Here is a 17500-nt window from a genome sequence, read left to right as displayed (position 1 = left end):
AAGTAGTGTATGTTTTCATTTTAAACTGTCATTAAGTAGTGTATGTTTTCATTTTAAACTGACATTAAGTAGTGCATGTTTTCATTTTAAACTGACATTAAGTAGTGCATGTTTTCATTTAACTGACATTAAGTAGTGCGTGTTTTCATTTTAAACTGACATTAAGTAGTGTATGTTTTCATTTTAAACTGACATTAAGTAGTGCGTGTTTTCATTTTAAACTGACATTAAGTAGTGCATGTTTTAATTACAGTGCATGAAATGCCGTGTATTGTTATTCCTTTGTTTCTTATACTTCTTCTTCTACTTCTTATTATTCTTTGTACCGACTTCTGCACTTAATTCAGCTCGAACCGCTTAACTTAGAAACTCCGTTCAAACTTTGTAAAGGACACTTATGTATTTTTCATTTTTCTAAACTTTATACTTTTTAAGATATTAAATAAAAACGAATACAAATTTTCCCATTGACTTACATTGGACCATTATGACATCATAATAGGGTCATTAAACTGGCTTGCACCTGTGCTTCACTGACACCTGCGCCAAGGTTCCAAGTCTTCTCTTCTCTCTGTCCCTCTCCATTTAACTGTATAACTAGGAATATTAAGAGACACCTTCCATACTCTACTTTTTTTTCTCTCTATCTTTCTCTCTATCCCTCTCACTACTTTCTCTCACACTATATCTCTCTGCTTCACTCCATTTTCTCTCCTTCTTTCAATATTTTCCCTCCTCACTCTCTCTTCTTTCCTTCTTCCACTCTTCTTCCCTTCTTCCACTCTTCTTTCCTTCTTCCACTCTTCTTTCCTTCTTTCACTCTTCTTTCTTTTTTCTTTCCTTCTTCCACTCTTCTTTCCTTTCTTCTTTCCTTCTTTCCTTCTTCCACTCTTCTTTCCTTTCTTCTTTCTTTTCTTCTTTCCTTCTTCCACTCTTCTTTCCTTTTTTCACTCTTCTTTCTTTTCTTCTTCCTTTCTTAACTTTTGCATTTCATGCACTGGTATTTCCTTCAGGAAATGCATTTTCTAGTTTTAAACTGACATTAAGTAGTGCATGTTTTCATTTTAAACTGAATAAAAAAAGTGGATCTGTATCAGATCGGGAGAATAAATGTGGAATGGGTGATTCCCTATGAGTACCACCCAACACACACTAGTGATTAAGACCCAACACACACTAGTGGTTAAGACCCAACACACACTAGTGAGTAACACCTGACAAACATCCGCAGCTTTATCCATCACAGAAGGCTACAGAGCTGTTACACTTCTGTACTGTGAGCTTTCATGTTTACACACACACACACACACACACACACACACACACAGCCCCCCTCTTCCCTCTGAAGTCATAGCAACACCAGTCATCTGGTCTAATATCACAACAGCTCAAAGAGCACTAAATGATTCTGTTTCACGAACCCACTATATGTATGTATACAGTTAGTACATCGTTAGTATATCTGTGCTTTTTGTGTGTTTTTGCCCCCTGCTTAAACAGAATTAGAGTTCTGAGTGTGTTCATAAAGAACTGAGTGTGTTCGTAAGGAACTGTGTGTGTTCGTAAAGAACTGAGTGTGTTCGTAAGGAACTGTGTGTGTTCGTAAAGAACTGAGTGTGTTCGTAAGGAACTTAGTGTGTTCGTAAGGAACTGTGTGTGTTAGTAAGGAACTGTGTGTGTCCGTAAGGAACTTAGTGTGTTCGTAAGGAACTGTGTGTGTTCGTAAGGAACTGTGTGTGTTAGTAAGGAACTGTGTGTGTCCGTAAGGAACTTAGTGTGTTCGTAAGGAACTGTGTGTGTTCGTAAGGAACTGTGTGTGTTCGTAAGGAACTGAGTGTGTTCGTAAGGAACTGTGTGTGTTCGTAAGGAACTGTGTGTGTTCGTAAGGAACTGTGTGTGTTCATAAAGAACTGAGTGTGTTCATAAAGAACTGTGTGTGTTCGTAAAGAACTGTGTGTGTTCGTAAAGAACTGAGTGTGTTCGTAAGGAACTGTGTGTGTCCGTAAAGAACTGTGCCTCTTCCAGTGATGGTTATGTAATATTTCCCTAAGAAACAAACAGAGCTAAATATATCCTCCTCATGGCCGCACACAACTCCCAGCAGTCCCTAAGTTACTGGAGCAGACCAACCCCACCGTGAGGTGCACACACACACTGCACAGCAGCTGCACACAACCACCACAAGGGGGCGATAGACAACAGACAGTGTTTTCCACTCAATTTGATTACAGTAGCAAACCAGACACTAAATAAAGCCCACAGTGACTATCATTAGAGCATCATCCACACAAAGGGTTCTGTGTGTGTGTGTGTGTGTGTGTGTGTGTGAGAGAGCGTGGGTGTGAGAGTGTGTGTGCGTGTGTGTTGTGTGTGTGTGTGTGTGTGTGTGTGAGTGCAAATGCGTGTGCGTGTGTGTGTTTCTGACGTGCTGTTCATCAGCACCATGCTATGGTCTGGACTGAGCTGTGGAGAAACAGCATGATCTGACCTTTCTAAGAGTCAGTGGGGGGGGAATCAAACAGCACATGAAGGACCCCCATAACTGCCCTTTCCAGCAGCCAGGGTGCAGCGTGTCTGAGCCTCACACTCCTCGGGTGGAGCGTGTCTGAGCCTCACACTGCCAGGGTGGAGCGTGTCTGAGCCTCACACTCCTCGGGTGGAGCGTGTCTGAGCCTCACGCTGCCCATGCTCCCTGCAGCCCTGTGTGCTGACTGGGTGGGTAAGGGGGGCAAGCAGAGAGAAGTCGCATCACAGGGCATTAGGTAGAAAAGTGTCACACTTACAGTGAAGCTGTCCTGGGCTTTGAAGTGGCTGTCCACGTAGGTACACACACGGTCAAAGTCTCGCATCTCCTCACTGGACTCCATGCTCCTGCACACACACACAGAGACACACACACACACACACACACACACAGAAGATGAGGGTTAAAAGACATAAAATGGTGAACGTGAAAGGCGAGTGTTGACGTTGTATGTCTGTACGATGATTAAATAGCAAGCTTTCCCCTAATTACACGTGTATCAGGCCAGACCAGCGAGCAGCAGTGGGTTCTTACTAAAGCCAGCTCAGCTGTGTGTTTAGCAGTAGTGTTAGCAGTGTGAAGGTGTGTTTAACTGGGGCTCTGACTAAGAATTTCCTCAGAGATGTCAAACTTTGTACCAACTATGAAAACAGTGATCCCTAACAGTAAACAGTGATGGGACTTACTCAGGTTAATGAAACACAACCCCCTAAAGCAAACATCAACCTGGTCAACTGGAGCATCACACAAACATGGAAATGTCAGTAATTTCCTTGAGTGGACGCACTTTATGGAAATAAAACAGTTTCACTGTGTTGGGGCCTCCCAGAACAGCCATGTCTAGACATAGCAGGTAAAAACAAAGCCTCTCTTTAAAAAGATACTAATGTGAACTTTAAAAGATACTAATGTTAAAATTGTCTCAAAATTTCCTAACTTAGTAATAACACATTATTTGGATTTCCAGCCCGGTGTCCTCCTTGGCTCTCCTAGCCTGTCATCTCCAGGTTCACTGGTGTCGTTCTCGTGTTTCGCAGAAGGGCTGAAGAATCCTGAGTAAACATGTATTTGTCTTTCCCTAGCACTCCCAGCCCGGCTCACATGACACAGTTTCCATCTGTAAATGTTGACATATCTTATTGATGTTTGTGCTGGACCAGTCACTGGAGCACGCAAGCACACACGCACACACACACGCACGCACAAACGCACACACACACACACACACAAACGCACAACACACGCACACACACACGACACACAACAGTCACTAGAGATGCGCTAGCAGGATGTGGTGGGTCGGGTCATCCCTGATGCTGCTCAGAGGCTCGCACACACCACCACACACACACACACACACACACACACACACACACACACACACCACACACAGGACACCAGTCACACACTGTGGCCCTGGGCCAGCAGGTAAACACTGCAGCATTCTGAGAAACCACCCCTAGCTCACACACATACACACACACACACACACACATTATATATAAATATGTATCAGTATATATAAAAAACTTAAAAAAGATGACTTCCTCCAACTATAAAAGCAGCTGTGAGTCTGCCCCCACCACCCGCACCTCTGCTTAGCCCAGCTCCGCTCAGCTGATGCGTCGCTACGCACCGCAGGGAGTGTCATCGTAAGTCCGCTCCAGACTGGCAGCATTGGACTGGGAGTTGGGGATGGAGTGCGGGCGGGAGTTATGTGGCGACAGAGAGAGAGGGAGGGAGGGTTGGGTTTGATGCTTCTGAAGCTGGGAAGTAGAAGAAGCACTAATGCTGGGGAGGAGAGGAAGTTGTAATGGGCTACAATGGGTTACTGTGGGCTACAATGGGTTACTGTGGGTTACTGTGGGCTATAATGGGTTATAATGGGTTGCAGTGGGCTATAATGGGTTAATAATGGGCTGTAATGAGTTACTGTGGGTTATAATGGGCTATAATGGAATACAGTGGGTTGTAATGGGTTACTGTGGGCTATAATGGGTTGTAATGGGTTGCAGTGGGCTATAATGGGTTGTAATGGTTGCAGTGGGCTATAATGGGTTAATAATGGGCTGTAATGAGTTACTGTGGGTTATAATGGGCTATAATGGAATACAGTGGGTTGTCATGGGTTACTGTGGGTTATAATGGGCTATAATGGAATACAGTGGGTTGTCATGGGTTACTGTGGGTTATAATGGGCTATAATGGAATACAGTGGGTTGTCATGGGTTACTGTGGGTTATAATGCAAGAGTTCAGTGATGGCGGTATGGTGCCAGTCGTACCTGATGAAGTTCTCGGCGTGCTCCATGTTGGCCATGTACTCTTTCCCTCCCACCTCCTGGAAGTGGAGGGCCACGAAGCGAGATTTGTACGTCTGGACCGCCTGCACAGAACAAACAAAACACACACACACACACACACACACACACACACACACACACAGACACAGACACAGACACAGACACACACACACACACACACACACACACACACACACACACACACACACACAGTCAATATGCTGTAACAACACACAACACAGTCAGTGTGCAGTACACTATTCCGGTGGATGTTGCACAACCACATGCATTCGTGCGTGCGCACGCGCACACACACACCACAGATTCAGTCAGGAGTTGACATCATGCATGCAATCCTGGTGAAAGTGTTTTAAGGTGAGAAACAAAAGTTCTCTACATCGAAAGTTCAAAGTCCCTCCCTTTCTCTCAGGAAGGCTCCTGATTGGCTGAGATCGAACAGGCTCCGTAGCCTATTCCAGAGTTATATATCATGCATCACCTTCACTGAGAGGTAGCGTTTCACCACATACAAACAAAATAAAGATTCTGAGTGAAAACGGCATGCACTGAATAATAAAAATAATAATAATAATAATAATAATAATAATAAATTGAATTTATAGCGCACTCTACATTCACCTGAATCTCAGAGTGCCACAGTACATAGTAAGAACATAGTTAAAAACAACCTATAATAAAATAATTTTAAAATGTAAGAAACGCCTTTCTGAATAAAAAGGTTTTTAGGCCAGTTTTAAAACAGTCCAGTGTCTGTGTCGCCCTTAGGTGGTCAGGGAGGCTGTTCCACAGGCGTGGTGCTGCCGAGCAAAAGGCCCGGTCGCCCATGGTGCGTAGCTTGATGTTTGGGACCCGCAGGAGCGAGCTGTTTGTGGATCTGAGGGTGCGGTTGGATGTTTGGGGAGTGATGAGTTCTTGTAGTGGTTAGTTAGGTAGGTAGTTCTTGTTCTTGTTACTGACTGTAAATTAATCCACAAACACCAGCATCGTTTATCAGAGAATAACAGAATCTACCAAGAGCTCAACTGGTAACAGTACACTATCTAAAGCAAACCAAAATTAAACTAAATACAAAAAAAGGTATTTCTTGTTTATGTAAAATATTTGACAGCTGGCTTCGTGGACTGTTTATTTTCAAAGACAGATGGTTTGTTGATGTAAAGTATTTTTAAAATGACAGATGGCTTATTCATGGCTTGTAAAAAGAGAGGCGAGGTCATATATTTACAAATCATCTGGTGAGTTAGGAGCTTTTTCAAGCAGCTGGCTGGCTTGTTGATGTTAAGTATTTAAAATGACAGCCGGTGTGTTCATGTAAAGTTGACAAGAGGCAGTAGGTTTGTTGATGGAAGAGTTTAGAGTTTTATTTTCAGAGTTTATTTGTTGATGTAAAAATGAAAAAAAAATGGCAGTTGGGTTGTACATTTAACATTCAAAAGACAACTCCTTATATGTTGAAAAAGTATCTCAAAATGAAATGAATGTGTTGGAAGTAGACGTATTTTTAAAAAGAAATAAAGTTTTTCTATAAGTCAGTTGGCTTGTTGACATTAAAAGGTACAGTGCAGGATTCTAATCCAATACACTTTTTGTCAAATTCAGCAGATTGCTCCTCACAGTCCTCTAGCTGTCTGTTCTGTTTTATGTGCTCCAAAAAACTCTGGTGTTCACACACAGTCCTGGCTCTGGAAAGGGGAAACAAACAGACTGAGCCATAAACAATCCCAGCCAATCATCACGGTGCTTCAGGAGTGTGTGTGTGTGTGTGTGTGTGTGTGTGTGTGGTGAGAGAGCCAGAGAGATCACAGATGTGTGTGTGTGTGTGTGTGTGTGTGTGTGTTTGTGTGTGTGTCTGAGAGAAAGAGAGAGTGATTGTGCAAGGACACTGCTGAAAGCGAGCATAGAGTGCTTTGCTAACCTCCCTTATTAATAATGGATAACAGGACAGAGCAGACAGATGGGTAAGGTTAGAACACATCCAGTCTCTCTCTTGCTGTTCATTGGTTAAGGTTAGAACACATCCAGTCTCTCTCGCTGTTCATTGGGTAAGATTAGAACACATCCAGTCTCTCTCACTGTTCATTGGTTAAGGTTAGAACACATCCAGTCTCTCTCTTGCTGTTTATTGGGTAAGGTTAGAACACATCCAGTCTCTCTCGCTGTTCATTGGTTAAGGTTAGAACACATCTAGTCTCTCTCTTGCTGTTTATTGGGTAAGGTTAGAACACATCCAGTCTCTCTCGCTGTTCATTGGTTAAGGTTAGAACACATCTAGTCTCTCTCTTGCTGTTCATTGGTAAGATTAGAACACATCCAGTCTCTCTCGCTGTTCATTGGTTAAGGTTAGAACACATCCAGTCTCTCTCGCTGTTCATTGGGTAAGGTTAGAACACATCCAGTCTCTCTCGCTGTTCATTGGTTAAGGTTAGAACACATCCAGTCTCTCTCGCTGTTCATTGGTTAAGGTTGGAACACATCCAGTCTCTCTCGCTGTTCATTGGTTAAGGTTAGAACACATCCAGTCTCTCTCGCTGTTCATTGGCTGAGGGGTGGGACTTCTGTGAAACCTAACTAGTCTCACTATAGATCAGTGCAGTGAATATAAATGTCTTCTGGAGTACATGACCTGGTCCAGTTTTAGACTTCTCACAAGTAGGCTACGGTGTGTAGCATGTAGGCTAAGTGTCACAAGTAGGCTACGGTGTGTAGCATGTAGGCTAAGTGTCACAAGTAGGCTACGCTGCGTAGCCTGTAGGCCAAGTGTCACAAGTAGGCTTTGCGAGGTGTCTGAGCCAGCTATCTAATGTTGGCATACTACTACCCACAAGGTAAACAGCGATGTATTGACGGATTGACGGAGACTGATAGTTAAAAAATTTGGGAGGTGCACGTCAGGCCACGGAGAGGTGCTCGGAGAGGGTTTGCAACGACGGAGAGGGCTCTTCTCTTGTAAACGGATGACCATACGGTATATTGGGCTTAAGTGTCCCAAGTAGGCTACGGTGTGTAGCATAAGTGTCCCAAGTAGGCTACGATGTGTAGCATGTAGGCTAAGAGTCGGGGGGTCTGCAGATCTCATTAGAGGAGTTGGATGGGCTCTTACCCTCAGGGGGAGTGTGTCACATTTCAAGCCCTCACATCTCCCTCCCATCACACACAGAATTATGATATTTATATACATGCACTACATTTTAACTTCATCCACTCACAGAGGCCTAAACCCTGCCTCATTAACAGAGAGCACGGTCTCGCTATGCCTAAAGGCCCGAATGCCCTACAGCAAACAGATGGGCGACGGTACTGATGAAAAAAAAAAAAAAAACTCCATTTCCCAGACTCTGAGCAGACCCAGGGTGGGGGGGTATCGGCCTAACTCACTCACACCTGCCTATGGTAAATTAGACTCTGAGCAAGGTCCTCCTTCTGAAAGGAACTGTGAATCCTCCTGACGCACCGTCTCAAGAACCCGCCCTGCTCAAACACAGTGAGTGTCATCACCACAGAAGGGTTTGGCCATGATGAGGTGACACACACACACACACACACACACACACACACACACACACACACACACACACACACACACACACACACACACACACACACACACACACACACACACACACACACACACACACACACACACACACACAGCCGCATTGAGCAGCACTCTGGTTCAGCTAACTCCACCCTCTGATGTGCACACGGTCTGTGGAGCACACCACTCAATGCCTCCCCTGGAGATTCTGACGCTGGGGAGACTGATCAGCTGACCCTGGGTTTGAGTGATCATGTGACCCTGGGTTCGAGTGATCATGTGACCCTGGGTTTGAGTGATCAGGTGACCCTGGGTTTGAGTGATCAGGTGACCCTGGGTTTGAGTGATCAGGTGACCCTGGGTTTGAGTGCTCAGGTGACCCTGTAAGATCAACGGAAACTCTGGTGGACTGAAGAGGTGGGCAGTATCACATGAGGCCACACTCACCGTGTAGAACTCTCGGAGCCACTCCTTCTGCATCTCCCCGACCTGTAGGAAGAAAACATCACCAAGTAAGAAACAGCATTCTCAGCACAGCAAACAAACAAACAAACAAACAAATTAAATAAATAAACAACATATTCTTCCAATGAAACACATCAGTTGCGATTAGCTGCAGTGCAGTGCCAGGGGGTATTCAGCCATTCAGACACACATTCTGGTGTATGGCACAGTTTTAGACCGATCCCAAGTAGGCTACGGTGTGTAGCATAAGTGTCCCAAGTAGGCTACGGTGTGTAGCATAAGTGTCCCAAGTAGGCTACGGTGTGTAGCATAAGTGTCCCAAGTAGGCTACGGTGTGTAGCATGTAGGCTAAGTGCCAGGGGGCTGCAGATCTCATTAGAGGAGTTAGATGGGCTCTTACTCTCAGGGGGAGTGGGTCACATTTCAAGCCCTCCCATCACACACAGAATTATGATATTTATACACATGCTCTACATTTCACGTCTGATCTGTAGGTTGAAATAACTAGGCTGAGAGATTTTAATCAAAAAGTTTTCTTCTCAAATGAAACTTTCACCTTCACTTCTTTCACACAACTCTGTGCTTCAGCTTCAGCTGCGCCGACAGCCATACCCTAAAGTAAGATCACCAGCCCTCCTAAAGTACAGACCAGCAGCCCTTCCTAAAGTACAGACCAGGGCCAGGCCTACGGGGTCCACAGTCTTCAGCAGAAGTCAAATAAACTTCCCGACCTTCAGATATCGGCACTAGCCAATCAGGATGGTTTGAGAGAGCCACTAGCCAATCAGGATGGTTTGAGAGAGCTCTGTTCAGAGTCCCCTTTTATGGCCAGAGGCTCCTCCTGTGTCACACAATAATGAAAACAAGAGTCAAGTGACCGGAGGGCAGGGGAGGCCACTGGAGACACATAACTCCCAGAATGTTCCAGAACAAGGCCTCAGGAGATCGACAACCCTCAAACCTTAGGCCACGCACGTAGCACAGCACAGAAAGCCACTCCAGTCCAGAAGTCCAGAGAAATATATAATCATATAACTATGTGCAAGCTGACTCAATGCGTGTGGAAAAGGCCTGATTTCCTCCATTAGCTACTGAGACCCAGCCAGTGTCCGTGTCACAGCAGAGGATCATCTCCCATCATGCTCCTGGATGTATGAGCATGACCCCATACACACACACGAGTACACACAGCAGACCCCATACAAACACTAGCAGACCCCATACACACACTAGAGCACATTTGCAGGCGGGTCAGTAAAAATGAAATTTTAGCCTAATATGAATATTTAGGTACTAATAATTTACTCAAACATCACTGGATGAATAAATCCAGTTGCAGGAGGAGTAGAGGCGGAGCGGGGAAAGCTGAGTACGGGAGAGGACGAAGAGTAAAGGGTGTGAAGCGTGTGGGGATCAATAATGTAATGGGGATAGTGATCAATAACGTTGATATGGGACCTAATGATAGGTGGCCCAGCATATTGCTGACAGTCACATGCATTGTTGCCAACATACAACACTGAACTAGGACGCTTCATCCTCTCCCTCCAGGATACTGCTGCAGCAAGAACACCAAAGGATGCTGTGGACGCTCCAGGTGGGCGTGGCCATTGTGTGACAGAGGGCTTTTTATTCTCATTAAAAAGTAGAAGTTTCACCTCGTCCAAAGAATACACAAATGAATTCAACCAAGTCTGGAAAAACAGCAGATGGGGTAGTGGGTCGGGCATAACTCTACCCTGTTTAATATTAGCAGTTTGGGTTGGGTTATATTAAAGCATTGGGGTCGGGTGGTGGCATCACGGCAGTGCACACAGGGGGCGGGCGGGGAGGGTAACGGCTGGTTCAAACAGATCCACAGAGCTCTTCTGTCTGTCCCTGTCTATGGTGGTGACTGTGTGTTGCCGCCCCCCCCCCCCCCGGCATAAAGCACAGTTTCCTCTGCTTTAATACCCCCATCCCACAAACCTTTAACAATATTTACTTTTCACATTATATTTACTATTTACTTTGTGTTTGTTTGCCATCATGAAGGCAGGCATACGAGAGGGAGAGAGAGAGTTATCTTGGCTTGTTCTTGCAGACACCCATCAGCTTCCTGTTCAAAGGACTGCCATTTTATGAAAGCTCCCAAAAATAAACTAAAGCATTATTTAATTGAAAACCGGTCCTAGGCTGTAATATCACAAGTCTAAACAGTGAGCTTGAACCGGCTCCCAAAAGCTTATAAATACTGCTTAAATACAGGGCAGTATATTTGTGAAATCTTTCTTCCGTTTAGATTTTTTACAATCCTGTTTATTCTGGTTTGACCAGTTTTTGGGGCTACTTTTCCTTGTTCTGTCTCATTTCCGGCTTCTCCCACTGTGACCAGTGCCTTCAGGCTACCCTGACTGAGGGGTATCTTCTCCCACTGTGACCAGTGCCTTCAGGCTACCCTGACTGAGGGGTATCTTCTCCCACTGTGACCAGTGCTTTCAGGCTACCCTGACTGAGGGGTATCTTCTCCCACTGTGACCAGTGCCTTCAGGCTTTTTGAGGGGTAAGCCTATATCTTCTCCCACTGTGACCAGTGCCTTCAGGCTACCCTGACTGAGGAGTAGGCTTATATCTACTCCCACTGTGACCAGTGCCTTCAGGCTACCCTGAGGTCACGGCACTGGCCAGCAACACATTCCACTAAGGCCTAACACCCATCACATCAGGAGGTGAGCCATAACACAATGGCTTGTCTTTAAAGGGTGGATTTCCCCCTGACAGAAACTCACGCCCTTACCACTGCATGACCTCCTAGACACCACAGGCCAAGGGCTTGTGTCCTGGTCACTGACCTGGTCAATGTGAAGCACAGATAGCAGTCACACTCAGGCTGGCAGCCAACAGTGTGTCAGTATATTTGAGTAAGTGTGTGTGTGTGTGTGTGTGTGTGTGTGTGTTTGTGCGTGAGTCAGTGTTTGAGAGTGTGTATGTGTGTGTCAGTGTTTGTGTGTGTGTGTGTGTGTGTGTGTCAGTGTTTGTGTGTGTGTCAGTGTTGTGTGTGTGTGTGTGTGTGTCAGTGTTTGTGTGCGTGTGTGTCAGTGTTTGTGTGTGTGTGCCAGTGTTTGTGTGTGTGTGTGTGTGCCAGGTTGAAGGGGTTAAAACTTTCCTGGAGGCCAATCTGAGGCCACGCTGAATAATGGATGACTGTGCCAAGCTCATGTAAAAAGCATGAGGCAGGTGAGAGTGGGGATAAACGCCACTAACCGGAGCCATCTCACACTCTTACGCAACAAACCGGAGTCAACTCACACACTCTTACGCCACTAACCCGAGCCATCTCACACACACACACCACACACACACACACTCTCTCTCCTGGGCTAGCACACAGGGCTAGCACACAGGGCTAACACACAGGGCTAGCACACAGGGCTAACACACAGGGCTAACACCAGGTGAACCCTCTGCTACAACAGGGACATCTCTCCTATCATCATATGGATCACTAAATATTACTACTTATCCATCTACAGACACAGAGTTCACATGACATGAACAAATAAAAACGGTATTATATGATAAAGCACAACGTTCATATTACTACTGACTCATTACATACTATATTATTATATATTACATTTTACTACAGACACATCTACTGGCCTGACCACATGTCTATTATTGTACTAATTACATTACAGTGTGATATGAATATTACTATCATATTACTATAAATATTTCTAACCATAACTGTAAGAACAAACTGTTATTAACTATACGTACTCAGGCAAAGCAAAGTCAAAAGGTTGTGTGGTGGCATAAGTTCGCCAGCTAGCCAGATTTGATCAGTACTTTAGTGTAGTTTGACGTTACCCAAGTTAGTTAGCTCACTAGTTTTAGACAAACTATAAGATGGGTTAATCAGGTGTAAAGAAAATGTGTTCTTCATTGAATAAAGTTTATTGAAGTATCTGTTTGCCATTAATGTATGGTGAACATCACACTGCCAAGGCTTGTTTACTTTGTCAATTCACTTCAACGGCAAATCAGCAAATTGTTATATGCGACTAGTTTAGATTAATTAATCACAAAAGTTGCATTTAATTTGATTAATTTTGACAGCCCTAGTTATGACCAATACTATGCTAATAATATCAATAGGTTATGACCATTACTGTACTACTATGCTTAATGGGTTATGAACATTACTATGCTAATTATATTAACAGGTTATGATTATTTCTATGCTAATCATATTAATGGGTTAGGATCATTTCTATACTAATCATATTAATGGGTTTTGATCATTACTTTGCTACAATGCTCATCATTTTAATGGGTTTTGAGCATTACTATGCTACTATGCTAATCATATTAATGGATCATGACTTCTACTATGCCAACCCTATCAGTACTATTACAGTAAGAGTGTCTTTCTGGGTGGTTGGAGGTTCTTTGAGTCTATCCTTCAATGACACGAGTCCTCTGGGTGAATGTGTTCTCCTGAAGAGGACATTGCATCTTTCTCTGAAAGTTATCTCCAACAGCCGTATCTCCTCTAACACCAGAGGAACGACATCTCCTCGAACAGCAGAGGAAGGCTGCTGATCTGAGCCCTCTGATAAAGAGTGCGGTTGCAGAAGTTTATTTCACCAGCTGATGTCAATACGAAGATTGTCCCCCACATCTTCTAACGGGAGGCTGTCCAATGGAAATACCTCCGTCAGGAGGAAACGTGTAAAAGCCTTTGTGTTTCCCTTTGCATGCAGGGAAGAAAGATGGCTGGGCGCTGTGTGTGTGTGTGTGTGTGTGTGTGAAATGTGTTTATTAACATGCATATGTGTATACCTGTGGGAGGTATGATTCTGTGTGCATGTCTGGGAATGTGTGTTTTTCTGTGTGTTTGTGTGCGTTTATCAGAGTGTGTGTCTGCGCATGCGCATGCGCACGCGCACTCTTTAAGTCTGTGTGTGTGTCTGTGCATGAGTGTGTCTGCGTGTCTCTTTAAGTCTGCGTACGTGTGTCTGTGCGTGAGTGTGGTTCTCTATGTGTGTGAGAAGTTAAGTGTCCTAAATGAGGCAACAGGACCAGACTTGCTCTGAAGATGAAGCAGAGACAGAGACTAACAGCTTTTCCATATTGTCCACAGACAAAGGGAGGGCCAGGTTGGACAGGGGCTGGAGGCGGAGGTGGAGGTGGAGGCCATTATCTGGGCCTGGAGGCGACATCCTCTCAGGGGAAGGCCTGCACTCAAGAGCTGCAGTTGCCCCTGCTCCCCCTACTTCTGCTCTGTCATGGTGAGGACAGAGATTAGGCCCCACTGTGGAGAGAGGGGAGGGACTAGGCCTCACGACGGAGATAGGAGAGAGACAAGGCCTCACGGTAGAGAAAGGAGAGAGAGCCTAGGCCTCACGACGGAGATAGGAGAGAGACAAGGCCTCACAGTGGAGATAAGAAAGAGACTAGGCCTCACGGTGGAGAGAGGGGAGAGACAAGGCCTCACGGTGGAGATAAGAAAAAGACTAGGCCTCACGGTGGACAAAGGAGAGAGCCTAGGCCTCACGACGGAGATAGGAGAGAGACAAGGCCTCACGTGGAGATAAGAGAGAGACCAGGCCTCATGGTAGAGAGAGGGGAGAGACAAGGCCTCACGGTGGAGAGAGGGGAGCTCTGTGTTCACCTCTGAATGACGCTCCTTACACATCTCACACCCTCCCCTCCTCGTCCTGGCTCACGCAGCCTTGTCATCAAACACACTCACACACACACACACACACACACCTGAGCCCAAACAGCCCTAAGGGAATCAGTATAAAGGATGGCTGCATTATCCAGTGTCTTTTCCACCGCCTGCGGACAGGGACTGAAATGGAGCGGCGCTGAGTGTTGCTAACCACTTAATGGATTTCCATGGCATGCAGAAAGGCATGTGACCACACCCCTATGGCTGCCCGGCACAGGGATGAACTGGACTGAACCGAAGAGCCCGCAAATGGATGTTGAATGCTGTGTGTAAGCGTACAAGCGCGCGCTCGTGTGTGTGTGTGTGTGTGTGTGTGTGTGTCTGACAGTGTGTGTGAGTGAGTTTACACTAGTTGAATATTGTGGTGTGTTGATGCATGAATAATGTTCCCATCACGGTGCCTGTAGCAGGAGAAAAACAAATTAGTGTCAGGGGCCAGTTTCAGACGGGCATCCTCTGACAGGGGCCAGTTTCAGACGGGCATCCTCTGACAGGGGCCAGTTTCAGACGGGCCTCCTCTGAAAGGTAGAGAGCAGCCTGTGAGCTAAGCCAAAGCCCACAAATGAACATGAAGAGGAAGAGGATACAAACTGAGTCATGCAGAGAGCAGAACATCGTTCTAGCTGAAGTCAAGAAGAGAACAAGTACTGGTTCTTGTATAGCAGAAAAGACCATGTACCGGTTCTAGCAGAGAGAGAAAAAGAGAACATGAACTTGTTCTTGCAGAGAACAGAACATGTTCTGGTTACAACAGAAAGAAAACGTGTGCTAATTCTAACGGAAAGAGAAGAGTGTGTGCAGGTCCTTTCCCAGACTTAGTGCTGCGTACTGCTGGAGCAGTGCTGAGGTCCAGAGGACTAAAAACAAAGCACCAAAGAGGGGCCTGTACAGAAATAACTCCACTGAACATAGGAGCGATTCATTCACCGTAAAAATACATTTCGTTACACAGACGCACAAAACAACACTTGAAATGGGCGCTGCTCGGCACGTCACGCGTTAGCGTCTCAAAACGTTCATGAAGCAGCACTAACCACATCAAGCCTGAATGCAACCGTGTGTGGACTGCTTCTGCTGTGTGTGTGTGTGTGTGTGTTAAATGCAACCGTGTGTGGACCGCTTCTGCAGACAGCGTTCTTCTGTCGCAGGACGCTGGCAACATGGCCACATGCCCTCCCACAGTAACACAACACACCAGCCAGGCTCTCCCTTTACAGGGGGTCGTATCATGTGAGGACTATGGGTCAGACTCAGGCCAGTCGGTGTTACCACCTCAGACGCACTCCTAAGCATCCACTACCAGACGAAAGGCTTGCCCCCTCAGACGCACTCCCTAAGCATCCACGACCAGACAACAGGCTAGCCCCGTACGTTCTGTTCTCGGTGGGTGTCCTACTATAGGTGAGCACTCGCAGGCATTGCCCTTGAAAAGAGAGGAATGGAGATTATGGACATCATACCACAGGCAGGGCGGGCAGTGAAAATCCCCCAGAGTGTGCATGGTGCCGCTTGCATCGATGGGGCAGTTTAATGGCTTCATATACATCACGGGAGACGCTGCTTGTGTGACACTTTCAACTAAAATAGAGCGCGCGGTCGAATGAAAGTCAAACAAGGATTTTATAAACAGAAGTGAATTTATTTTCACTTTTAGAGATGGAAGATGCGCAACAGATCACTATCTCCTGCAAAAAAAAAAAAAAAAAACACAGTCCTGATGCCACCAGTGCTACACACACATTCTCTCTCTCTATCCATCTCACACACTCATACTCACCGTCTCTCACACACACCTCCTCAATAACAGAGTTCTCAAAAACACACCTCACATTTAACATGGGATGGGGTAGGTGATTCTGGAGAAACCTACAAGATAAGATAAGATTTTGAAAGTATGCAACCGAAAGAATCCCTTCTGTCAGACCCCTTCCACAGCACAGATCATTATTGTCATCGCTAACGTAACTACTTCATGTCTCTCTCTCATTCTCACAACTACAAAAACATACAAATACGCTACATCACCACATTTATAAAACATCCTATTCAAAGCCAAAAAAGACTAACATAAGCTAAATACCCTCAAATTACACTTGCTCACCACTACAATGCAGACACCTCATAGATATGTTCAGATTGCATACAAGGTAGGTGTATAAACAGCTAGTCTACTAGCGTTAGGATTGGGCTAATGCATAACCGACATGTAAACACAGCTACAGTTTACTAGAGTTAGCATTTGGCTAATGCATAACCTACATGTAAACACAGCTTCAGTTTACTAGCGTTAGGATTGGGCTAATACATAAGCTACATGTAAACACAGCTACAGTTTACTAGAGTTAGCATTGGGCTAATGAATAACCTACATGTAAACACAGCTACAGTTTACTAGAGTTAGCATTAGGCTAATACATAAGCTACATGCAAATACAGCTACAATCTACTACCATTAGCATTGGGCTAATACATAAGATACACAGGAAGCTTTTTCATTTTCATTGCTTTTCTCCTGAAGCCACTCAATGAAGATATTGAGCTTGACTCAAAAAGAGCACATTGGGGGAGAAGGCTGCTATTCCTGGCTCTCATTGGTTGCTTTGGTCGCGGTAGATTCTTGCAGATTATCTGTCTCATGTACTACTGTTGTTAGGACATAGTGACAGGTTCAAGTAAATATGACCAACAGTTATTTTTAGAAGGGTTCCCTAATGCAGCTTTAAAACTGGATGGCGCTACATCGGTTTCTACTTAGGTCATATGGCATCTTTATGTGGCTGTTAGGTTGCGTAAGAAACAGCCTAGCCTAAATCCCTTTCATCAGAAATTTGCCATGAAAAGCCTTATTAAACCTTCTAGAAAATCAACTACTGAACTTGTCATAATGAGCAGGAACATGTTGTTTGAAAGAAAGCTCTTGAGGACTGATCT

General features: G+C 45.1%; 1 protein-coding gene across 2 annotated transcripts in view; it reads right to left on the bottom strand.

Moving 5' to 3' along the window:
• Positions 1-17500, bottom strand: part of inpp5l (inositol polyphosphate-5-phosphatase L) — a 39826-nt gene that overhangs the window by 17156 nt on the left and 5170 nt on the right. For both annotated transcript variants that reach the window (XM_031570924.2, XM_031570925.2), the window contains exons 2-4: positions 8830-8871; positions 4809-4909; positions 2784-2871 (exon numbers count right to left, since the gene is read on the bottom strand). In XM_031570924.2, the coding sequence (XP_031426784.1) occupies positions 2784-2871; positions 4809-4909; positions 8830-8871 (231 nt within the window). The remainder of the gene's footprint in view (positions 1-2783; positions 2872-4808; positions 4910-8829; positions 8872-17500) is intronic.

This window comes from Clupea harengus, chromosome 7 (assembly GCF_900700415.2).
Source record: "Clupea harengus chromosome 7, Ch_v2.0.2, whole genome shotgun sequence".
Classification (NCBI taxonomy): Eukaryota; Metazoa; Chordata; class Actinopteri; order Clupeiformes; family Clupeidae; genus Clupea; species Clupea harengus.
This window is presented reverse-complemented; position numbering and strand designations above follow the sequence as displayed.